This window comes from Saccoglossus kowalevskii, chromosome 11 (genome assembly GCF_978046115.1).
Source record: "Saccoglossus kowalevskii chromosome 11, keSacKowa6.1, whole genome shotgun sequence".
NCBI classification, from domain to species: Eukaryota; Metazoa; Hemichordata; class Enteropneusta; family Harrimaniidae; genus Saccoglossus; species Saccoglossus kowalevskii.
The window spans coordinates 357,759-384,791 of record NC_140651.1 but is presented as its reverse complement, the minus strand read 5'-3'; the positions used below and the strand labels follow the sequence as shown (position 1 = coordinate 384,791).

At 37.5% G+C, this 27,033-nt stretch overlaps 2 protein-coding genes across 3 annotated transcripts in view; one reads left to right on the top strand and one right to left on the bottom strand.

Moving 5' to 3' along the window:
* LOC100368675 (uncharacterized) overlaps positions 1-6,195 on the top strand; it is an 80,729-nt gene extending 74,534 nt beyond the window's left edge. Inside the window, exons 11-13 of the mRNA XM_078008933.2 lie at positions 1,706-1,872; positions 3,873-4,000; positions 5,528-6,195. Coding sequence (XP_077865059.1) covers positions 1,706-1,872; positions 3,873-4,000; positions 5,528-5,673 — 441 coding nt within the window. The 3' untranslated portion in view covers positions 5,674-6,195. The remainder of the gene's footprint in view (positions 1-1,705; positions 1,873-3,872; positions 4,001-5,527) is intronic.
* A 3,326-nt stretch (positions 6,196-9,521) lies between these two features.
* The window catches only part of LOC102803371 (all trans-polyprenyl-diphosphate synthase PDSS2-like), a 55,600-nt gene continuing 38,088 nt past the window's right edge, over positions 9,522-27,033 (bottom strand). For both annotated transcript variants that reach the window (XM_085505605.1, XM_085505606.1), the window contains 3 exons: positions 21,396-21,641; positions 11,809-11,961; positions 9,522-11,506 (listed from right to left, as the gene is read on the bottom strand). In XM_085505605.1, coding sequence (XP_085361731.1) covers positions 11,351-11,506; positions 11,809-11,961; positions 21,396-21,641 — 555 coding nt within the window. In that variant the 3' untranslated portion in view covers positions 9,522-11,350. The remainder of the gene's footprint in view (positions 11,507-11,808; positions 11,962-21,395; positions 21,642-27,033) is intronic.

Here is a 27,033-nt window from a genome sequence, read left to right as displayed (position 1 = left end):
ACATAGTGGGTTATTACATGACTAGCTCTACAAAAGACTGAATCAAATGACATAGCGAGTTATTACTTGACTAGCTCTACAAAAGACTGAATCAAATGACATAGCGAGTTATTACTTGACTAGCTCTACACAAGACTGAATCAAATGACATAGTGAGTTATTACATGACTAGTTCTACAGAAGACAGAATCAAATGACATAGTGAGTTATAAAATAACCAGTTCTACACAAGACTGAATCAAATGACATAGTGAGTTATTACATGACTAGCTCTACAAAAGACTGAATCAAATGACATAGCGAGTTATTACTTTACTAGCTCTACACAAGACTGAATCAAATGACATAGTGAGTTATTACATGACTAGTTCTACAGAAGACTGAATCAAATTCATAATGAATAACTCATGACTAGCTCATTGGCTGAAAGTTTAGAACATGGTAGCTTACATGTACCGGTGCTGAACATTCATATAAAATAGTTGTCAGGCAACAGAACTGAAATTAATTTTGTGTTTTACTTTATACAATTTATCGATGTGAGTAGGTTATACTGATGATATGTATAACCTGTTGACCACAAAAAGGGGACAAAAAAGTGTCATACTATTTTTAACGATCAAAATAATTTTATTTTTCGTTTTTGAGAATATCTTTATTTGTTGTGTATTTGCATCTTGAATTTTCAAGGTGAATGTCCCGGCAAAGACTCCACTATCACCTTGAAGTATTTCATTAGGACTTATGTGTATGTGACAGTGTCCTCACAGTTTAGAATCAGTTTATTAACAGATTCTTTCATCAACGCGCTTTGCCAAGCTATCAAAACAAATATAGTTGCACACATAGCTGTCGAGGCATCACAGCGACCATATCATAAAACTCGAAGATATTCAGACCAAAGCTATTCAAGCTATACCTAGTTCCGAGTCTGATTTTTAGCTCTGCTGTCGACTTTGTCGAGCGGAGCTTATCATATGAGTGATTGTCCATGTCGTCCGTGTCAATGTTTTACCTTTACAACTTCTTCTTGAAAACTAAAAGCCTGAATGTTTTGATACTTGGTGTATATGTACCTTGGGTAAACCTCTCTCAGGTTTGTTCATTTCATGATCATATCTTCAGTTCTCTAATTTTGGTGAATATTTTTGTCATTTTTGGTAAAAAGTGATATTTTCGACTTCTTGTTAAAAATCCGCACGCCCAATTGCTTTGATATTACATATATAGGTACTACATGTGGACCCCTCTCGAATTTGTTCATTTCATAATGATATCTTTAATTTTCTAATTTTGGTGAATATTTTTGTCATTTTTGGTAAAAAGTTATATTTTCGACTTTTTGTTGAAAATCGCAAGTCCAATTGCTTTTATATTACATATATAGGTACTACATGTAGACCTCTTTCAGATTTGTTAATTTCGTAGTGATATCTTCAATTATCTGATTTTGATGATTATTTTTGTCATTTTTGTTGAAAACGGCAAGTCCCATTGCTTTGATACTTGTACATATTGTTCATTTTCTAATGATAGTTTTCAGTATTTTTCATGTTACGGATGAAAGCATTTTCTCAATTTTTCACAACAGTGGATATGATGTCACAATTTACCCACAAACCTTTGTTAGAGAATCAAGATGGCTAGACTATAAATTACATTCTCCTGCATTTTCCCTTTAAAAAAAATAAATTCTTATTTTCAGCCTCTCCCACAAGAACCTGAAAGACTAGTCAGAGAATCCACCTGTGATTTAGAGCCACCGAAACTTCTCTCTTTTATTGTGACAAATGATCACCATAACACAAAAGCATGTACAAGAATTCCACAATCAATTGCAGTTGGCAAACACAAGACTCAAACCGATGGAAGGTATACATAAAGCTTTACTTGTAGATTAACTAGAATGGATATAATTGAAACAAATTTAAGTCACAAGATGGTTATTACCAAGTTGAGCAGTTTTAGGGGCGACGTCAAAAGATCGATGTCAGATAAAAAACTCATTTGCTTTAGTTTGGGGGTGGGGGGTTTTGACCTCAAAAAGTTTCCATCCTACAAAAACAATTTTATTTTTAGCTCCGCTGTCGACTTTGTCGTCTGGCGTCGTCCGTGTCAATGTTTTACTTTTTCGACTTCTTCTTGAAAACTACAAGCCTGAATGCTTTGATACTTGGTGTATATGTACCTTGGGTAGACCTCTCTTAGGTTTGTTCATTTCATGTTGATATCTTCAATTCTCTAATTTTGGTGAATATTTTTGTCATTTTTGGTAAAAAGTGATATTTTCGACTTCTTGTTAAAAACCAAAAATTCAATTGCTTTGATATTACATATATAGATACTACATGTAAACCTTTCTCAGATTTGTTCATTTTGTGATGATATCTTCAATTCTCTAATTTTGGTGAATATTTTTGTAATTTTTGGTAAAAAGTGATATTTTCGACTTCTTGTTAAAAACTGTAAGTCCGATTGCTTTGATATTACATATATAGGTACTACATGTGGACCTCTCTCAGATTTATTCATTTTGTGATGATATCTTCAATTCTCTAATTTTGGTGAGTATTTTTGTAATTTTTGGTAAAAAGTGATATTTTCGACTTCTTGTTAAAAAACCAAAAATTCAATTGCTTTGGTATTACATATATAGATACTACATGTAGACCTTTCTCAGATTTGTTCATTTCGTGATGATATCTTTAATTCTCTAATTTTGGTGAATATTTTTGTCATTTTTGGTAGAAAGTGATATTTTCCACTTCTTGTTAAAAACTGTAAGTCTGATTGCTTTGATACTATACATATTGTTCATTTGCTAATGATGTCTTCAGTTCTTTAATTGAAATGTGCATTGCTAACAGCGGAGCTATCTCAGCCGATAGGCTGCTTGTTTAATGAAGTCAAACAAATCTTGGAGTATTTGTAGTTTGTTTTTTTCTATCCAACCATGGACAGAAATAACAGAAAAGAAAAAAAAACAAACATCCAAGACGAGAAAATGGTTTGGTTTGAGTGTAAATATGTGCGTCAAATGAGGTGCATTTGTGAAGTTTTTTTTACACCCACCCGACAACCAACTGCTATGCAATACTACTGTCCGATTATCAATTTGTATTTAATGGTGAATGTAGTCTGATGCTATGACCAATATTTATCAATTAAGTTTCAGTGGGGGGTGGGGGGTTTGGAAAAAAACTAAAGGAATTAAGTTTGTTATCGAACATCGATCTTTTGACGTCGTCCCTTAGTGAACTACAAAATGTTATTATCTTCTTGGGCAAATGGCCATTTAACCAAACCAGGGCATTTAGGTCTCATTTCTAATTTTCATTTTCATTTCCTATTGAGTGTTGGATGCTCAGGGAACCCAGTATCATGCAGTAAGGATTGTCAACATTTATGAAGATGTCAGATCATGCATCATCCTGTGACTATGCTAGTTAGCTATAGTGTAACTTTCATCTGGTCATTTTATCACCATATTACTTCAAAGATAGATTCTGGAGTAAATTCTGGAGGAGAGAACCATGAAGTAGGTTTTCTGCAGTCATTTGTTTGGCTATCTGCTTCTTATTCTTCAAAGCTGACCTGTGGCCATATCTGTAAAAGCAACAGATGTTCTACGACTATTTCACTTTTGTTTGTATGCTTTGCTAATAAGTTCATTAAAACAAAGACATTTTGGCTGTAAGTTTTACATGGTTTCTGCTTAATGAAACCATCAAACAGTTTTCCTCGACAAGTTCCACTTTTACCTAAGACTTTCTAAACAGTATAAAATGATGAGCCATTTGTGCCACAAATTCTTCTCACAGAATCCAAGACTCGTAAATGTTGTGTACTTATAATGTCATGTCTTTCAATAGATACATTTCTCCCATAACTCAACAAGAATATGCACAAATCAATGATTATCTACAAAGAATATTAACATTGCAGCAATGCAATGAAGTTGTGAGTAAAATAAATGCATTGGCATCAAGCAATGGATCAGGTATGTACATCCAGAACTATTAGATGTGCCTATGTTAAAACAATAATTTTTAACTCTTGTTGTGCATCCCACGTGTGTGTTAACCTTTGCGAAAAATTATAATTTCTTGGAAATTGTCAGTCTGATTGCTTTATTAGTCCCCGTTCGGACACAGCCCGAAAACAAGGACTTATGGTTTGTGTTTGCGTGCGTACTTTAGACATGCCTGGACTGATTACATTCAAACTTCACACATACATCATACATAATATTATACATATGCACATAAAGTGGAGGCTATTTTTGTGCTAAAAAAACATAAAAAATATCCATTTCTGGCATTGGGCCATTCCAGTTTATATCTGCACCCCCCCCCCCCCTCCCCCTGTTGATGAGCTTGTGTGTTTACTTCATACAGGGTATAATTTCCATGGGTGTATAAGTCATACAAAGTTGTACTTCCAAATCACCATTCACCATACAGTAATGGAAATTCAAAACTATAGTTCCTACTTATGGTGTTGATGAGTTCCATTGTGCCACCATACAGAGTAGGATTTCCAAATATAACTCTCATCATAAGCTAATTTACCAAGTTCAAAATTTTATATTTGATAATGGAAATCCAAACTAGTCCTGATTCACGGTGTTGATGAGCTCATTCGTGCCACCATCCTTATCTAATTTCAGTAATAACTATTTCATACTGGCCCAGTTTTTTTACTATATACAGTTTTTTTAGTCATACTGTTGGAGATCCAACCCCCATCAACCAGTATGTGGCGAGATAAACTAGTAGCCATAACTGCCTAGATTTCCAGGAATTTTTTCCATACTCATCTGGATTTCCAGATTCTGTTTCTCCATATACAGTTGGAATTCCGGGGTATTTTCCCCATCATACAGTGCTGGAAATCGACCACATCAACAGGGGGGTGCAGATATAAACTGGAATGGCCCATTGTGAAACTGGATCTTAGTCGTTTATGGATAGATTTTGTTCATACTTGGTACATACATAAGACATTATGGGTCCCTGATGCACATCATTTTATTTTTCAAATCTGATTCAAAATGGCTGACTGGCGGCTATTTTGTTTTAATTAATGCTGTTCCAGAGCAATATCTCTCAATATAGCCAAGTACTTGTTTGATGATCAGATACAAGATGTCAATCATTTTAATGTTAAAAAATCACCATTATCAAGTATCAGCTTCAGGATCCATATCTCAGACATGTTTATGTTTGAACTATATTACTATAAACAAAATTATATATCTTTAAGTTCGATAACTAACGGTGACTGTGCCATGCATGGCTTGTTATACTTGATATGTATCGGTGGTACCTTTGGTGGACTTGCTTGCTTGTTTTTAGTCTGAAAATGATTTAAATTCAATTTCTTTTAGACAATTTAAGGTCTTGCTGGTATGTCTCAGACTAGCTGCTGGGAACTCCCATCTATGTACATGTTTTTACAAATTCCTAGTAAACCAATCTTATTGATATTAACTGTAATCATTGTTATTTTTATTAATGTGGTCTAGGTGGTCACTACATCAGGTCAAGAGAACTGGACTTATTAAATCTGGGTCCGCATACCAATGTACTTGTTCTGTTGTTAGTAAGATTACAACGAATTCATATGGAGAAGAAGACGCCTACTGGCGAATCTGCATATTATATACTGTAGGAACTGTCATGGATATTCTGCATAACTGCCTGTTTTAAAGGCACTGTATACATGATGTATATGCAAAGTTTTTTTATACCCAATTTTGAAGGGAATACCCATTCAAGTAATTGTAAGAACTTGGAAAGTTTTGATTGTGGAAACTGATATGAGTGACCATTATCTCCCTATTCGAAAGACAAAAACACTAAAAAAAAATATTAGCCAGAGATACTAACCATTTAGATGAATACTATTTCTTTCACAGACATGCTCAACTCGCAATTTGTCTGACGTAAAATGGGATATTCATTGCAATGCGCCAGTTGCATACCCTTATCTTGTAGTAGACATCATACAGAAACATTGTCAAAATTATTTCCCGTGTGTAAACCCCATAATGTATATTTTCCCCTTGACTTGCTTAAGTAACAACTCCTGTTACATGTTTGCGGTTGTGGTACAAGTAATTCAAGTGTATGGATATAGAAAGTGTCCTGTGTAGTCCTTGAATTTTGATAGATAAATACAATTTATATAATATATATCTTGTTTTTATTCATTCCGATGTGTGAAGTGATAGCAGCCATACTTATGGTCAGTATCTTGTTGATCATGACAATCCAAAATAGATGCATACGTGTCTTGCATATCATGTGACAGCGAATGTATTCTTCAAATGTCTTTATTTCTATAACTGTCATGATTCAAACCTAGCTTGGCAATTTTTTTCAATAGTTGAGGAAGAACTCGCATTCACCTTGACACTAAAAAGTGTGTGTAACTACCGCGTGATATGGATGTTATTGCGACATTTCACATTCTAAAATGGATTCCACAGCAACGCACTCTGACGTCAGTATTGAATGTTTATTAGGACATAAACAAATACACATGGTTTTTATTGATCGAACGTTTTCCATGTAGTTTTGTCTGTGTTGTTTCGAGAAAATATTTTAGCGGACTTAATCATTGCTGTATTCTTATGTTTCACAGCGACGAGTGGTATTTTGTTTTAGGCAGACGATGTGGTGACCAATTTGGCTTTTAGTTTTTAGCTGCGCTGTCGACTTCGTTGAGTGGAGCTTATCATATGAGTGATTGTACGTCACGTCGCCGTCTGTGTCAATGTTATACTTTTTTGACTTCTTGAAAACTACAAGCCTGAATACTGCCTGGACCTCTTTCCGATTCGTTCATTTTGTGATGATATCTTTAATTCTATAATTTTGGTGAATATTGTCAAATTCTTGTTGAAAACAGCAAGTCCGATTGCTTTGATACTATACATATTGTTCATTTTCTCATGATATCTTCTGTGCATTGCTAACAGCGGAACTATCTCGGCCGAAAGGCTGCTTGTTTGTTTTTTATTTTACAAACATTAATTTGCCTTTCGAAAATTTGGAATTTAAACGTTAAAATTTGCCTGTAAATTAAAATCGAATCAATGTGGTTGTACAAAAAACAAACACAGTATGTTTTATTTCCGGTGTCACCATTTCAAAGCCAGGAAAAGCTTGTGTGAATCATGATAAACTACTAGTAAACGGGAGTCTGTTATGCATGTTTTCGTTCTCAAATTATTATTTTTTCTTTGCTGGATACAGTTTTAAAAAAAAATATGCAAAAATGTTGTTTATGTGGAATAATAAAAAAAAACATATATATTTGTAAGGTAAAATTATAGTTGAGGGTTGACTAAAAAGTTGAATTTAGCACATAGGCAAACTTTAGTTATGAATTAACCATAGTGCTACATGTAATTAAGGTAGCGGGACTATTATTTGCATACTTGTTTTCATCTTCTATTTGTGACTAAATGACTACAAATAGACCCAGGAAAGTATATATTTTTAGAATCGCCAGACTTCAAGCTTTTCACAAGTGTATTTTGCATGCCCGTATCTGCATTCTACGACGCGTTACTCAACCAAAGGTATGTATGATGTATGTGCCAAATACGAATGAAAATGGTACATAAATTGTGGAAATATAGTAGTAAGGCCAAAAAGTCAGATGACTGTCAATCGGCCATCCTTGACCTGATTTTGTAACAAATTGTCATGGACATGCATCCTAACATGTATAAAGTACATGTACGTGCCAAATTTGAATGAAAACTGACAGAGCACATCCAAGATACCGACTTCATCCGAAAGGGGACTAATAATTACGCATTTATGCTGGCGATAAGAAGTATTTTTTTCACTTTTCCTAGTCGTTCAATAGTCTGGTAAATTGAATGTGTCTGGTCAGTTTTATTCAAGCAATGCGTTTTAAAAAATAGTGTGCTGAATTTCAATTACTGTTTTAGTTGCATTGCCCCCAACTCAAGCCACAACTCGTTGGTAAATAATCGATGAAATAGTTTGTCTGGACACATTCAAGTTCCTCTCACTGTCACCTTAAAGCTGTGAAAATTTGGTGTTAATCAGACGATAATAAGTATACGTTATTTTTTGTTAAAGACCTTGTATTTTGAAAAACATAAACTCCTAGAAAACTTCCATGAAGTAACAGCAAAGATTTTCAAGCTTGTTTATCAGCACAATCAATTTGTTTTCCCATCAAGGTCTGTTTTAACATGTGTAGGGACATCCAAATGTGTAAGGCTATTGGAAACCAAAAAATAAAGGAATGGGATAGCTATAATTGGATAAAATCGGCAGATGAAAACACCAAAATCGATGATTTTTGTCAGTGGCTGTGTGACCTTGTGTCTGACACATTCATATGCAAATAACTAATCTGTGAAACAAATAAGGGCGGAGACAAACCACTCAAATGTTTGGAAACACTAAATAAATAAATGTGAAAATCGTAATTTTCAACACAAATAAAAGTCTCGCTACCTTAAAGGTGAATGCAGTAAAATAAATAGTACCCTAATTGTGTCTTTGATAAGGGCAAAACGGGGTGATCGCTGCATTTTTTAGTACAAATGTCTCACTTGGGGCAATTGAACAATTTTCATCCAATGAGACACTCTGTATCTATGCAAATAAGACCTAATTTGCATATTGATTAGAAAATTCTGAAAATATTATTAAAAAATATATATTCATCCAAAACAATCATCTATCTTGGTATAAACTTTCTATGGAGCAAGTAGAAAAGTATTTATGCAAATAACCACCCTACTTGAATAAATTATGCTAGTTAGTACTTGGAAATTATCAAGGTTTTTGTGATTTTTTATGCACTGAATTTTTTGGTACAAACATCCTACTTGGCAAACATGTTCTCTGGATCAAAAAAAAAAATATAAATAACACCTAATTAGCATATTAGTAACTAAATATACCAATAGGCTTAGTGTTTTAGGTTTCTTTGCGTAATTAGGTGTTCGTATGCAAATTTTACGAACAGGTTGACCTGTGACACGTCTTTTCTGCGTCGGATGACAGAACTAAGATTACAGATTGTAGACGAAGAAGGGTCAGCGCATGGACTTGCCTCCAAACGATCGCTTCAGACAATTAGTACTAGAGAACATGTGTTTAAATACAACCGGTTCTACAGTGAAAGCAAAGATTTTTATTCTTGATAAAAAAAAAAAAAACACTCCTAAGACAGTTGTATCGTTAACGAGCGGTGATACTAGAACCCGAACCAAATTAATTGATGTTTCTGTGGAGGAAAAAATAAAGCAGTGCTGACACCAGTATTAAAAATAAACACGAAGATTCACCAACGATTGAAACTCGACGTGACATGCTACAGGAAAAAATAGAACATCTCGTTAGCTGATCTGAAATCTATTCTCGCGCCATTAGCTTTTTTGGGCTTCTTAATGGAAGCTTAATGTGGAAAATGCAATATACGATCTTTGTACAAATCATGGACAAATGAAAACGCTGATCACATTTTAAATCTTCCAAGGCCACTAATATACGTTTTATTATTTGATTGAATCGCAGCCTACAAAAATATCCCTTCTGAACCGTACACGAGATTTACATATATAAACTTGCACTGCAACAGGAAACACAAAGACGTTACGATATTCTTAGGATACCGATTTCATTGCACGTGTATGTAGCATTGTCACCTGCATACAGTGCTGTGTTTATGGGGACACATAACGATGCTTTATTTTTACATGAGGTGAATAATTTCTGCGTAACAGACGTCTTACATGGTCATTTTTAAATGAATCTTACTAAACAATACTACGGGAGTCTCGCCACACTTGCACTAGCTTGTCACCCCCATGGATCGAATGGTATTGTCCTATTGTTAACGCTAACCAATATTACCGTACTCGACAGTGTTATCGCCCATGCCCCACTTGCACTAAATAAACATCATGGCGGACTTGACTCGCCGGAATGCCCGGGCATCGATCATAAAAACGGTGGATATCTGCTCGAATTCGAATTCAAATTTTGAGCATAAACGAATATTATACAGTACAAGGATTGCTACCACTGCCCCGCGCGTTAGGTATTTCTCCTCGTTCGCCCCAACAAAACTATGCAGTGTCTAACCATGGAGGTAAAAAAATGGTCTAACAGTGGAATTCACATATAGTGAAGATGTCTGTCTACAAAACTATGCAGTGTCTAACAGTGGAATTCACATAACAGTGAAGATGTCTGTCTACAAAACTATGCAGTGTCTAACAGTGGAATTCACATATAGTGAAGATGTCTGTCTACAAAACTATGCAGTGTCTAACAGTGGAATTCACATAACAGTGAAGATGTCTGTCTACAAAACTATGCAGTGTCTAACAGTGGAATTCACATATAGTGAAGATGTCTGTCTACAAAACTATGCAGTGTCTAACAGTGGAATTCACATATAGTGAAGATGTCTGTCTACAAAACTATGCAGTGTCTAACAGTGGAATTCACATAACAGTGAAGATGTCTGTCTACAAAACTATGCAGTGTCTAACAGTGGAATTCACATAACAGTGAAGATGTCTGTCTACAAAACTATGCAGTGTCTAACAGTGGAATTCACATAACAGTGAAGATGTCTGTCTACAAAACTATGCAGTGTCTAACAGTGGAATTCACATAACAGCGAAGATGTCTGTCTACAAAACTATGCAGTGTCTAACAGTGGAATTCACATAACAGCGAAGACGTCTGTCTACAAAACTATGCAGTGTCTAACAGTGGAATTCACATAACAGCGAAGACGTCTGTCTACAAAACTATGCAGTGTCTAACAGTGGAATTCACATAACAGCGAAGATGTCTGTCTACAAAACTATGCAGTGTCTAACAGTGGAATTCACATAACAGTGAAGATGTCTGTCTACAAAACTATGCAGTGTCTAACAGTGGAATTCACATAACAGTGAAGATGTCTGTCTACAAAACTATGCAGTGTCTAACAGTGGAATTCACATATAGTGAAGATGTCTGTCTACAAAACTATGCAGTGTCTAACAGTGGAATTCACATAACAGTGAAGATGTCTGTCTACAAAACTATGCAGTGTCTAACAGTGGAATTCACATAACAGCAAAGATGTCTGTCTACAAAACTATGCAGTGTCTATATATAAGTCATTATCTAGTTATAAATTGGACTTTGTTCTATTCAAAATGAATAATGTCAATAAAGTTAAAGTATAAGAGCATCCAATCATAATGTAGTACACAATCCATGTCAATGACATATTATACAATTTTGTTTACTAGCAGATGATCTGCGTCTATAAATATACTCTTTATTGTTTATCTAACTGCCACTGCTCGGATAATATTTTGCAATGCATTTCTGGCGTCAGTCACAGGAAAGGAATCAATTGCTTGCAGTGCTTTTTGTCCATACTCGTGACATAGTGCTTTAGTCTTCTCCAGGGATTCACTGGATGTTATATCCTTATGAAGCTATAAAAAAAAAGATTGCACAAGATCAGCAGCAATTAAGAATACAATGGCAATCTATGATACAGTTAATAATATAGGTAGACCAACAGAGGTAGTCCAACAGAGGTAGTCCAACTACCGGTAATAGAAGAGGCAAATGTACTAAATAGATTCTTTGTGTAGGCAGAACTGATCTAAAGATTTGATTTCTTCTTGTGAATCACTTACTCGTCATAAGGATGTTATACTGAGCCTACAAACCATGAACAAAGACCAAATAAAAGAATCACTGTCAGGAATAAGGAAGACAAGAATCAACTTACCATTCTGAAATCTACTTGTCCATTTTTGTTGTATTTGTGAAGAGTGTTTTTATTCTTCATCATTTCCAGATAGATGATAACAGGAGCCGAGTTTAGGTTAATCTGGCAATTTGCTGATAATGGTTTTTTGAATGGTGACAATTCAGAATGCAACTGAAATAAAAAATGCAAATGAGGTAAAAATTCCCTTCTAATTTTGAGTTTTCTTGGTAGTTGAATTGCAAATTGAATTAACATTTTGTTTCTAATGTTTGTTATTGGGATAATTGTTTGCACAAAAAAGCCATGAAATTATTCATGTGTCCATGTAATAATAATTTCAGTATATTCACTTTAAATTTTGCAAATGAGTCGCTTTCATAGTTTAGTCAGTGTAGTAAAACTTGTGTACCAAATTTCATAGAAAAGTTGAGAAATTGGTTAATTAATATACAAAATAAGTCATTGATATTCAAATAATGTAACCTAAAACTAATCACATTTGTAGAATGGTATACGAGAAATGAGTGAAATAGTGTGCAAATCAAGAAATTAACCAAAAACAGGTCTGAGCATTATTCCAGAGCAGCTAGCTATGTACCAAGTTTCATTGAAATTGGTTCTTGAGATATCAGTGGAACAGACACAAATACAGACGCACTAACCACAAAGATTCCCATTGTGTGCTTTATACACAGGAGTCAAAAACTAATAATTTTATTACTTCACAGAAAAGAGAGGAAAGCATTAAAAACACTCTAGCAGCTGCCTCAGTAAAAACCACAAAATAATCACATACATTAGTACATGAATTAGATAATATAGTTTATATTTTTCATTTCAATGATTTTTGGGGTTTGTTTGTTATTTACACTTCACTGTTCCTTTATATCAATATCCTAAAGTGGATTTGATTGCAATGATATACTATTATTAACACACTCTGGATGCTGATAGACTGTCAGGATGGAGGTGTTTTTTATTCTCTGAATCAATGTTAAAATACACTGGAAGACGCTATATTTCAAATGTCCAAAGGTTGTATGTCCTGAATTTGTAACCAATCATTGGACAGCACTCAAACTAATGTTCTGAATGGTGTTTTCTCCTTAAATGAAAATACATCTTGAATTTTCAAGGTCAATGTTTCAGTGAAACACTCCACTATCACCTTAAAATATTTCATCAGGACTATGTGTATGTGACAATGCCCCCACAGTTTAGAATCAGTTTACCAACAATTGCTTCTTTCATCAACGTACTTGGACAAACTATCAAAATCCTTGGGCAGAGCTAAGTCACAAGATGCTCCAAGCTTCTGTTAAAGATGCTCACCACTCTACCATGTATTTCTATGGGCTCTGCGCGAGCTGCTGTGAAACACTGGAAGAAAAGCCAGTGAAAATCGAGAAAACAGCACAAACTTAACTTTGAAGTAATCCTAAACAACCAAATTTAAATATGTTGCATATGTAGGGGTAATCTTGTTAAACTGTTCAGGGGAGTCTCAACAACCATCCCAAAGTACAGTTTACTGAGAGTCTTTGACCTTTGTTTTTACCATGATGGCTGTGGAATGATGAAAATGTCCTCCCAGGGAATAAATGTCAGTGGAAGCTGTGTTGGCTTGGATGTCGAGGCAATACAGGGATGATATTCATATATCATGCAACTCGCAGATATTCAGACTAAAGCTATTCAAGCTACTTAGTTCCGAGTCTGATGTGTTCGTTTTTAGTCGCACTGGAAATGGTAAATCATTATGTTATTATGCTTTACCGGCCTTGCGACCATCGAGCGTGGTAATAGTGTTGTCATCACTGTTGAGTATTATAGAAGAGTAGGTGTTACACCTCGAAGCTCATGATGTCACTGCAAGGCTGCAACATATATTAGCAGAAATGAAGCCGATGACATCAGAAATTCAAAGCTACAAGCGCTTTTTGGCAATCATTGTAACAAAGCTTTCTATTGGTCAGTAAACTTTCTATCATGCAACGATGTGGCATAGACGGTTATGTAGAGGGAGGAATGTTCGAACTGAACAACACCTAGCAGGTGGACAATGATGAAAATTCAGCCGCATGATACACTGCATTACTCATGGAAATAATTTCTATACCCCACAAATTCTGTCATAATATTAAGCCTCAGTCCATGTTTTAGAAAATAAATATTGCAATAAAAATGTTAATGTTAAACACTAATCAAAGAAAGCTTAGAAAGAACTCCCGTGTGCTGAAGAGTATTGAAGACACATTAAAAATTACTTGTACATGAGATATTGATGGAAAAGCTGAAAACTAATTATGTAAATCAGGTAACTAATATGAACAGAACAGAACAAAAAAATTATTATGCTAATTAGAGAATATTAATCAAAATTAATCAGGCCTGTCTATTGTCCTAGAGCATTTATGTACCAAATTTTATTCAAATGTGATTATCAGTGTTAATTATGTTAATTAGGTGATTAATAAGCATAAATATTTACCAAAAACTAATTGGGTTTCTGCATAGTTCTCTTTAAAAGTTTCATTAAAATCCAATTTGTGGTTCTTTATACTAGTATATCAGAGGAACATTATGCAAATTAGGTAATTAATATCCAATTAAAACTAATCAGGTGTCTGCATAATCCTAGAAGATCTATGTAGCAAGTCTCATTGAAATATGATGATTACTACTTGATATATCAAAAGCTGAAAATTAATTAATTATGCAAATTAGGTAATTAATATGTACTCATATTACCCTAAAAACTATCAGGTCTGTGTAGTGTCCTATGACATCTATGTACCAAGTTTTATTGAAATGTGATGATTAGTACTTGAGATATCAGTGGAAAAGCCGAAAATTGATTAATCATTATGCAAATTAGGTAATTAATATTGCACAGATTTTTACCCAAAACTAATCAAATCTATGCATTAGTGTGCCAAGTTTCATCAAAGTCCAATGAGTGGTTCTTTAGATATCAGTGGAACAGTCATGGAACAGCTAAAAATCAGCTAATTATCATGCAAATTAGGTAATTAATATGCATAGATTTTTACCAAAACCTAATCAAATCTGTGCATTGGCCCAGAGCATCTATGCACCAAGTTTCATCAAAAAATGATGTATGGTCAGACGGACACACGCACACACACACACTAACTGCAAAGACTCCCCTTTTGTGCTTCGCACACGGGAGTCAAAAATGTTAATATTGCCATGTAATATTGAAAATATAAATCTATATGACAGCCGTGTGTCAGAAATTGCTAAGGAATGAAAAGAAAGGTTTATTAGTATATAAAATAGACAAAATATTTTATTTTCATCCATTTTGTACATCAATATCTCTGTAGCAAGTACGGTGACCAAATATTAAATAATTGATGTTCTGTATTCTGAATATTTACAATATTTTTGTAATAATGGCACAACACTAGTTTATAGTGTTAATATTAGGTTTTTTTAAACCAACTCTGATGCACAGATGTATTACACAATACATATCTTGTTATAGTGCACACTCGCATAGAGAATCAACAAAAAGGCTCACCACTCTACCCATAGTTACATTATCACCATCACCATCATCACTACTCTCCCCATAGTTACATTATCACCATCACCATCATCACTACTCTGCCCATAGTTACATTATCACCATCAGCACCACTCTACCCATAGTTACATTATCAACATCATCACTACTCTCCCCGTAGTTACATTATCACCATCAGCACCACTCTACCCGTAGTTACATTATCAGCATCATCAGTACTCTCCCCGTAGTTACATTATCACCATCAGCACTACTCTGCCCATAGTTACATTATCACCATCAGCACCACTCTACCCATAATTACATTATCACCATCAACATCACTCTGCCCATAGTTACATTATCACCATCCTCACTACTCTGCCCATAGTTACATTATTACCATCAGCACTACTCTGCCCATAGTTACATTATCACCATCAGCACTACTTTGCCCATAGTTACATTATCACCATCATCACTACTCTACCCATAGTTACATTATCACCATCAGCACCACTCTACCCATAGTTACATTATCACCATCAGCACTACTCTACCCATAGTAACATTGTCACCATCATCACTACTCTACCCATATTTACATTATCACCATCAACATCACTCTACCCATAATTACATTATCACCATCAGCACTGCTCTGCCCATAGTTACATTATCACCATCAGCACCACTCTACCCATAGTTACATTATCAACATCATCACTACTCTCCCCGTAGTTACATTATCACCATCATCACTACTCTCCCCATAGTTACATTGTCACCATCAGCACCACTCTACCCACAGTTACATTATCACCATCAGCACTACTCTGCCCATAGTTACATTATCACCATCAGCACCACTCTACCCATAGTTACATTATCACCATCAGCACTACTCTACCCATAGTAACATTGTCACCATCATCACTACTCTACCCATATTTACATTATCACCATCAACATCACTCTGCCCATAGTTACATTATCACCATCAGCACTACTCTAGCCATAGTTACATTGTCACCATCATCACTACTCTACCCATAATTACATTATCACCATCAGCACTGCTCTGCCCATAGTTACATTATCACCATCAGCACCACTCTACCCATAGTTACATTATCAACATCATCACTACTCTCCCCGTAGTTACATTATCACCATCATCACTACTCTCCCCATAGTTACATTGTCACCATCAGCACCACTCTACCCACAGTTACATTATCACCATCAGCACTACTCTGCCCATAGTTACATTATCACCATCAGCACCACTCTACCCATAGTTACATTATCACCATCAGCACTACTCTACCCATAGTTACATTATCACCAGCATCACTACTCTCCCCGTAGTTACATTGTCACCATCATCACTACTCTGCCCATAGTTACATTATCACCATCAGCACCACTCTACCCATAGTTACATTATCACCATCAGCACCACTCTACCCATAGTTACATTATCACCATCAGCACTACTCTACCCATAGTTACATTGTCACCATCATCACTACTCTACCTATATTTACATTATCACCATCAGCACTACTCTACCCATAGTTACATTATCACCATCAGCACCACTCGACCCATAGTTACATTATCACCATCAGCACTACTCTGCCCATAGTTACATTATCACCATCAGCACTACTCTACCCATAGTTACATTATCACCATCATCACTACTCTGCCCATAGTTACATTATCACCATCATCACTACTCTCCCCGTAGTTACATTGTTCCCATCATCACTACTCTGCCCATAGTTACATTATCACCATCAGCACTACTCTGCCCATAGTTACATTGTCACCATCATCACTACTCTACCCATAATTACATTATCACCATCAGCACTGCTCTGCCCATAGTTACATTATCACCATCAGCACCACTCTACGCATAGTTACATTATCAACATCATCACTACTCTCCCCGTAGTTATATTATCACCATCATCACTACTCTCCCCGTAGTTACATTATCACCATCATCACTACTCTCCCCATAGTTACATTGTCACCATCAGCACCACTCTACCCATAGTTACATTATCACCATCAGCACTACTCTGCCCATAGTTACATTATCACCATCAGCACCACTCTACCCATAGTTACATTATCACCATCAGCACCACTCTACCCATAGTTACATTATCACCAGCATCACTACTCTCCCCGTAGTTACATTGTCACCATCATCACTACTCTACCCATAGTTACATTATCACCATCAGCACCACTCTATCCATAGTTACATTATCACCATCAGCACTACTCTGCCCATAGTTACATTATCACCATCAGCACCACTATACCCATAGTTACATTATCACCATCATCACTACGCTCCCCGTAGTTACATTATCACCATCAGCACCACTCTACCCATAGTTACACTATCACCATCATCACTACTCACCCCGTAGTTACATTGTCACCATCAGCACCACTCTACCCATAGTTACATTATCACCATCAGCACTACTCTGCCCATAGTTACATTATCACCATCAGCACTACTCTGCCCAGTTACATTATCACCATCAGCACCACTCTGCCCGTAGTTACATTATCATCATCAGCACTACTCTGCCCATAGTTACATTGTCACCATCAGCACTACTCAACCCATAGTTACATTATCACCATCAGCACTACTCTGCTCATAGTTACATTATTACCATCAGCACCACTCTACCCATAGTTACATTATCACCATCAGCACCACTCTACCCATAGTTACATTATCACCATCATCACTACTCTGCCCATAGTTACATTATCACTATCAGCACTACACTGCCCATAGTTACATTATCACCATCAGCACTACTCTGCCCATAGTTACATTATCACCATCAGGACCACTCTACCCATAGTTACATTATCACCATAAGCACTACTCTGCCCTTAGTTACATTGTCACCATCATCACTACTCTGCCTGTAGTTACATTGTCACCATCATCACTACTCTGCCCATAGTTACATTATCACCATCATCACTACTCTACCCATAGTTACATTATCACCATCAGCACTACTCTGCCCATAGTTGCATTGTCACCATCAGCACTACTCTGCCCATAGTTACATTATCACCATCTGCACCACTCTACCCATAGTTACATTATCACCATCATCACTACTCTCCTCATATTTACATTATCACCATCATCACTACTCTACCCATAGTTACATTATCACCATCAGCACTACTCTACCCATAGTTACATTATCACCATCAGCACTACTCTACCCATAGTTACATTGTCACCATCAGCACTACTCTGCCCATAGTTACATTGTCACCATCATCACTACTCTACCCATAGTTACATTATCACCATCAGCACTACTCTGCCCATAGTTACATTATCACCATCAGCACTACTCTGTCCATAGGTACATTATCACCATCAGCACTACTCTGACCATAGTTACATTATCACCATCAGCACTACTCTACCCATAGTTACATTATCACCATCAGCACTACTCTACCCATAGTTACATTGTCACCATCAGCACTACTCTGCCCATAGTTACATTGTCACCATCATCACTACTCTACCCATAGTTACATTATCACCATCAGCACTACTCTGCCCATAGTTACATTATCACCATCAGCACTACTCTGTCCATAGTTACATTATCACCATCAGCACTACTCTGCCCATAGTTACATTATCACCATCAGCACTACTCTACCCATAGTTACATTGTCACCATCAGCACTACTCTGCCCATAGTTACATTGTCACCATCATCACTACTCTACCCATAGTTACATTATCACCATCAGCACTACTCTGCCCATAGTTACATTATCACCATCAGCACTACTCTACCCATAGTTACATTATCACCATCAGCACTACTCTACCCATAGTTACATTGTCACAATCATCACTACTCTGCCCATAGTTACATTATCACCATCAGCACCACTCTACCCATAGTTACATTATCACCATCAGCACTACTCTGCCCATAGTTACATTATCACCATCATCACTACTCTGCCCATAATTACATTGTCACCATCAGCACTACTCTGCCCATAGTTACATTGTCACCATCAGCACTACTCTGCCCATAGTTACATTATCACCATCAGCACTACTCTACCCATAGTTACATTATCACCATTATCATCACTCTACCCATAGTTACATTATTACCATCAGCACCACTCTACCCATAGTTACATTATCACCATCAGCACTACTCTACCCATAGTTACATTATCACCATCAGCACTACTCTACCCATAGTTACATTATCACCATCAGCACCACTCTACCCATAGTTACAATATTACCATCATCACTACTCTGCCCATAGTTACATTGTCACCATCATCACTACTCTACCCATAGTTACATTATCACCATCAGCACTACTTTGCCCATAGTTACATTATCACCATCAGCACTACTCTGCCCATAGTTACATTATCACCATCAGCACTACTCTGCCCATAGTTACATTGTCACCATCATCACTACTCTGCCCATAGTTACATTGTCGCCATCAGCACTACTCTACCCATAGTTACATTATCACCATCAGCATCACTCTACCCATAGTTACATTATTACCATCAGCACTACTCTGCCCATAGTTACATTATCACCATCAGCACTACTCTACCCATAGTTACATTATCACCATCAGCACCACTCTACCCATAGTTACATTATCACCATCAGCACTATTCTACCCATAGTTACATTATCACCATCAGCACTACTCTACCCATAATTACATTATCACCATCAGCACCACTCGACCCATAGTTTCATTATTACCAACATCACTACTCTACCCATAGTTACATTATCACCATCAGCACCACTCTACCCATAGTTACATTATCACCATCAGCACTACTCTGCCCATAGATACATTGTCACCATCAGCACCACTCTACCCATAGTTACATTATCACCATCAGCACTACTCTACCCATAGTTACATTATCACCATCAGCACTACTCTGCCCATAGTTACATTATCACCATCAGCACTACTCTGCCCATAGTTACATTGTCACCATCATCACTACTCTGCCCATAGTTACATTGTCGCCATCAGCACTACTCTACCCATAGTTACATTATCACCATCAGCATCACTCTACCCATAGTTACATTATTACCATCAGCACTACTCTGCCCATAGTTACATTATCACCATCAGCACTACTCTACCCATAGTTACATTATCACCATCAGCACCACTCTACCCATAGTTACATTATCACCATCAGCACTATTCTACCCATAGTTACATTATCACCATCAGCACTACTCTACCCATAATTACATTATCACCATCAGCACCACTCGACCCATAGTTTCATTATTACCAACATCACTACTCTACCCATAGTTACATTATCACCATCAGCACCACTCTACCCATAGTTACATTATCACCATCAGCACTACTCTGCCCATAGATACATTGTCACCATCAGCACCACTCTACCCATAGTTACATTATTACCATCAGCACCACTCTACCCATAGTTACATTATCACCATCAGCACTACTCTGCCCATAGTTACATTATCACCATCAGCACCACTCTACCCATAGTTACATTGTCACCATCATCACTACTCTGCCCATAGTTACATTATCACCATCAGCACCACTCTACCCATAGTTACATTATCACCATCAGCACTACTCTGCCCATAGTTGCATTATCACCATCAGCACTACTCTGCCCATAGTTACATTATCACCATCAGCACTACTCTACCCATAGTTACATTATCACCATCAGCACCACTCTACCCATAGTTACATTATCACCATCAGCACCACTCTACCCATAGTTACATTATTACGCCATGTCATGGTCAGATTGGTAGATGTGGTTAAGGTGGTATACATGACATTCCTCCTTATTTGTTATTCCTGGGAAATCAAAATTATTTGGTAATTGTGTGGCCTTATTTCCTAAATATTAAAACTAATCTTATACACTCACAAGAAGTTTTAAATTGTACATTACTCTTTCTCACCTGTTGTGCCAGAGCCATGTTTTTTCCATAATCAAATGCCAACTCCTGCATCTCAACTGAATGGCTAGCTAGTTCCAATGCAGCCTGGCAACTTTTAGCTATCAGACTACCAGATGACAGGAAGTGTTTTTCCATCCAGTCAGAGAGTGCGACTTCTGCTGAAAGCATATTTATCTGGTGTGTGGTACTTGCAGTGAATTCTGCTTCCATCATGTCACTTATAGCAGTGGAAACGATCTCAACAACCTGTGTGTATAAATAATGTGATCAATCTACAATGATGCCCATTTGACAGTTTGGAGAGAGATTTACTTCTTATGTTGACCATTTAACACATAATTTGGAGGCTAACATTACTCCATTGGCAGTATGCCACTCTGGCTGTATTAAGGTTGAGCACAGATATTTGAGTTTTTAAATAGATGGCTACTGGGTGGGGAGTGAGATTGGGGCTGATGAATTTCTTTTTTGTTACAGTTTGTTATTATTATTCAGCAGAATTTCCTAATTATTCTTGACAACTTCGAGTACTCATTTTGTAACTACATGTACTATGATTTTTTCACTAAAACACTCGTATGTTAATTGCTGAAAAAAATGTTTAGATACAAATAGTATAATTGCGTCATTCACAACTCAGGTGAAGCGAAAAAACATTGACAGCTATGCATCTTGGTCCCAGTGCTTTTCTGTTTTCCACGCCTACAGAGCTTTCTACTTCCCATCCGAATGTATCCACCTTTCAAATTACTACTGTCTCATCGCATCAAAAGCAGAAATCTACCAACCCGAAGCTTGGCTTGCCTACTATAAATCATTCCAGATGAATGCAGCACAATATCCAACAACCAACTGAAGTATCCCCGATCCTCAGCTAGACTTCGTTCATTTTCAACAACATCCACACCTCATCATACCAACATGTTTTTCCTGTGGCAAGAAAAGACATAGAAAATCGTAGTGCACAACAAACCAGCAAATTGATACAAACCATACTACTGGAGCACCCCCAAGCCACGATCATCATCTGGTACCCGCACATCAACAGCAAACTCCAGTCAGATCTGTCGGAAATTCAACAATGGTACATTCAGCAGTCCCTGCCAAGCTGGACGTATTCATAAGTGCCTCATATGCTCCGCTCCCGACCATGGTTCGTCAAGTCATGGCAGTAGTGGAGCCAACTCAGCAAAGCAGCCCTTTCATCTGCAGCCCTTTCGAGGAAATGATCATGGCAACTAATGCAACCCACACCATATTTCCGGCAACACCACTCAAGCTGCATGCCTTCACATCATCCCTACATGACCACCCAGACAAAGAATTCACAGCTTCACTACTACGCAACATCTCAGAAGGTGCAAATCTTGGCTTTAAAGGACACCAGCATTGTAGAACTACACGCAAAATCAGCTCTCGCAAACCCTGACGCCATCACTAAATCTATTCTGAAGGAGGTCAAGCTTGGACACACCATCGGGCCATTCACCTCACCACCGCTGCCAAATTTTGTCGTCAACTCGCTTGGTCTTCGTCCAAAAAAGACTGGTGGTCATCGTCTGATCCTGGACCTATCTCAACCCACATCCGACAGCGTCAACCACCACATAAATAAAGAAGACTATACACAACGTTACTCCCGCGTTGACGATGCCATCGCACTAATTCAGAAATGCGGTCAAAGTTCACTACTAGCAAAAATCGATATCCAACATGCCTTTCGGCTCTGTTCTGTGAGAAAAGATGACTGGAATCTCCTCGGTTTCAAGTGGCTTGGATGTTACTTTTTCGACAGAGTCCTCCCGTTCGGCCTCAGATCAGCTCCGTACCTTTTCAACCAGCTAGACGAAGCAATTCACTGGATCATCACCCAACGAGCAAACACACAAAACCTCATTCACTACCTGGACGACTATTTAGCCGTTGCCCCCCCCCCAACTCACAGGCATGCCTACACATCATGAACACCATGCTATCTGTGTGCAAAGAACTAGGCGTTCCTATCGCCAAGGAAAAGGTGGAAGGCCCCTCATCTACGCTCACATTTCTCGGGATTGAACTAGACACTGTCAAAATGGTCATCAGACTACCAGACGACAAGTTGAACGACCTACTACAAGTACTCCCCACTTGGCTTCATAAAACCTCTAGCACGAAACAAGAGCTCTTGTCACTGATTGGCACGTTAAGCTTTGCTTATTTGCTTGTGCGTATTTTCCTTCGCCGCATGATCAACCTCAGCACATCTGTCACCAATATCAACAGCGTCGTTGCATTGACTGAAAACTTCAGACTTGATGTTCAGTGGTGGTGTGATTTCCTACCATCCTGGAGTGGTTCCGCATCATTCTTAGTGTCCAACTGGTCACCTGCTACAAAGCTCGAACTCTTCACAGACGCATCAGGTTCTATTGGTTGCGGCGGCTTCTACATTGGCCATTGGTTTACCATACCATGGCCAGCATATTTTCCAACATCCATTGAATGGAAGGAAATGTATCCTATTCTCATCGCTTGTTCAATTTGGGGACATTCCTGGCACGCTCAACGCATACTGTTCCACTGTGACAATGAAGCCGTCGTTAACATCTGGAAGAAAGGATCAACACGATGTTCAAATATCATGGGCCTTGTCCAGGCAATCTTCTTCGTTGCTGCAAAAGGGAACTTTCATGTTATGATCGCCCATATTAATGGCGTCAATAACTCTATTGCCGATTCACTTTCTCGTTCACAGATGCAACGCTTCAAGCAACTGGTTCCAACAGCCGACCACGCCGCTACTCCAATTCCACTCGATCTACTCCCAGAGCGCATCATATCTCAGAACTACCAGCCGCACACCGAAGTACACAAGCCCTAGCAGCACAAGCACATTTGCACATGCAATGCAGCATCGCAGACTCAACCCGTCGAACAAACCAAGTCGGCCAAAACCGCTACCACAACTTCTGTGACCTATACTGGCTACCAGCATACCCAGTCACACCACAAACAACCATACTATTCGCCACCTACCTAGCTCAGACTGGCATAACGTACAAAACCATTAAGGTCTACCTGGCGGCCATTATCCATCTACACACCGACTCAGGTCAACCAGACAACATCTCGGACAACGTACAGTTACAACGTACACTACTTGGCATCAAAAGGTCATTAGGGGACACCAAGAAACCACAACTCCCTATCACTATGAACATTCTAAGACGCCTGAAAGAATCACTCCGAACACACCCGTCCATCCACACAAATGACAAACTCATGCTATGGTCAGCATTTACAGTTGCCTTCTTTGGATTCCTAAGAGTCAGCGAATTTACTGCAACGTCGCCCCAGCATTTCGACAAAACCCGTACATCACAGTTATGTACTTTAATGCCACAACATGTATTTATACCGATTCCTCGGCTTGCTTGTTGCTGCGCCATTCCCGGCCATCTCATAATTTGGGGGTGTCATTGCAGTGCATGCGGGCACCACTCGATTAACACGCTGCCATTCTTCGTGAATAGAGTCAAACATGCGACTCTGTGCACGGAAATGGTATCTGCAACGACGGTCGGGTGGTGACCCCTGCATTGACTGGCCTTGATCAAGTACCATGCTAATCTCTCCGTGATGTAACTCAAATCTGCGACTCACATCACGGAACAGGTTTCGGCGATGACGTTTGACCGTGGCTCACACCCCTTCTCTAGCGTCGTTTCTTAGCATTAATAGTATGATTATGCGTCAGCATAGTCTGCGTTAATGCTCGGCAACGACGCCTCAGTTTTAATCCCTAACACATGACTTACGCAACACACACCAGTCGTAATCCCCCTGCACATGACATCAACGTGTGCCCCTATTCATAGGCACGTGACCTTCCATCTCGTGCACGCCTCGCCCGTGCTATTTCCATTCACACGCATATTGTAAGCTCATACTCTCGTGACTGTCATTTGCCTAATCCTACTTGCCATGCAATTGTCAAGCTTTCCTGTATCCCGCTTCGCCTTAGCACAGTCATTCTACGTTCAGCAAGCGACCTGAACCTGTCTGCAAACTATCCCACCCACCCACTACCTCAAATCTGCGACTCACATCACGGAACAGGTTTCAGCAATGACGCTTGACCGTGGCTCACACCCCTTCTGTTCTCAGCCAAGACCTGGTCTCTGGCGTCGTTTCTTAGCATTAAGAGACTTTTTTACTTAAGACCAATGTTAACAAGCCATGCATGGCACAGTTCCCATCAGTTACATATATAGTTTTGTTTATAGTAATATAGTTTGAACATAATTATGTCATCAAAATATGGATCCAGAAGCTGATGTTTGATTATGATGATTTTTTATCATTAAAATGACTGATATTAACTCATCTCGTATCTGATCATCAAACGAGTACTTTTCCATATTGAAAAATATTGCTCTGGAACAGCATTAATTAAAACAAAAACGTCCTCCATTTGGCCATTTCGAATCGGATTGTCAAAGCAATATATCTGTATATCTATGACATTATGTACAATAAATATATAAAATTTGAACATAATCAGTCAAAGCATGTCAGAAATATGGCTCTAGAACCGTATTCATTAAAACAAAATGGCCATTTGACAAAATGATGTTCATCAAGGATCCTTAATGTCCAATGTATGTAATGACCATCATTGGACCATCTCAAATCAGATTAATAATAATAACTTTATTGACATTATTCATTTTGAATAGAACATAGTCAAATACTATTCTAAACAAGCAGCCTGTCGGCTGAGATAGCTCCGCTGTTAGCAATGCACATGGCAATTAAAGAACAGAAGATATCATTAGAAAATGAACAAATCTGAGAGAGGTCCACATGTAGTACCTATATGTATAATATATCAAAGCAATTGGACTTGCGGTTTTCAACAAGAAGTCGAAAATATCACTTTTTACCAAAAATTACAAAAATATTCATCAAAATTAGAGAATTAAAGATATCATTATGAAATGAACAAATCTGAGAGAGGTCCACATGTAGTACCTATATATGTAATATCAAAGCAATTGGACTTGCGGTTTTCAACAAGAAGTCGAAAATATCACTTTTTACCAAAAATTACAAAAATATTCACCGAAATTAGAGAATTAAAGATATCATTACAAAATGAACAAATCTGAGAGAGGTCCACATGTAGTACCTATATATGTAATATCAAAGCAATTGGACTTGCGGTTTTCAACAAGAAGTCGAAAATATCACTTTTTACCAAAAATTACAAAAATATTCACCAAAATTAGAGAATTAAAGATATCATTACAAAATGAACAAATCTGAGAGAGGTCCACATGTAGTACCTATATATGTAGTATCAAAGCAATTGGACTTGCGGTTTTCAACAAGAAGTCGAAAATATCACTTGTTACCAAAAATTACAAAAATATTCACCAAAATTAGAGAATTGAAGATATCATTACAAAATGAACAAATCTGAGAGAGGTCCACATGTAGTACCTATATATGTAATATCAAAGCAATTGCACTTGCGGTTTTCAACAATTAGTCGAAAATATCACTTTTTACTAAAAATGACAAAAATATTCACCAAAATTAGAGAATTGAAGATATCATCATGAAATGAACAAATCTGAGCGAGGTCTACCCA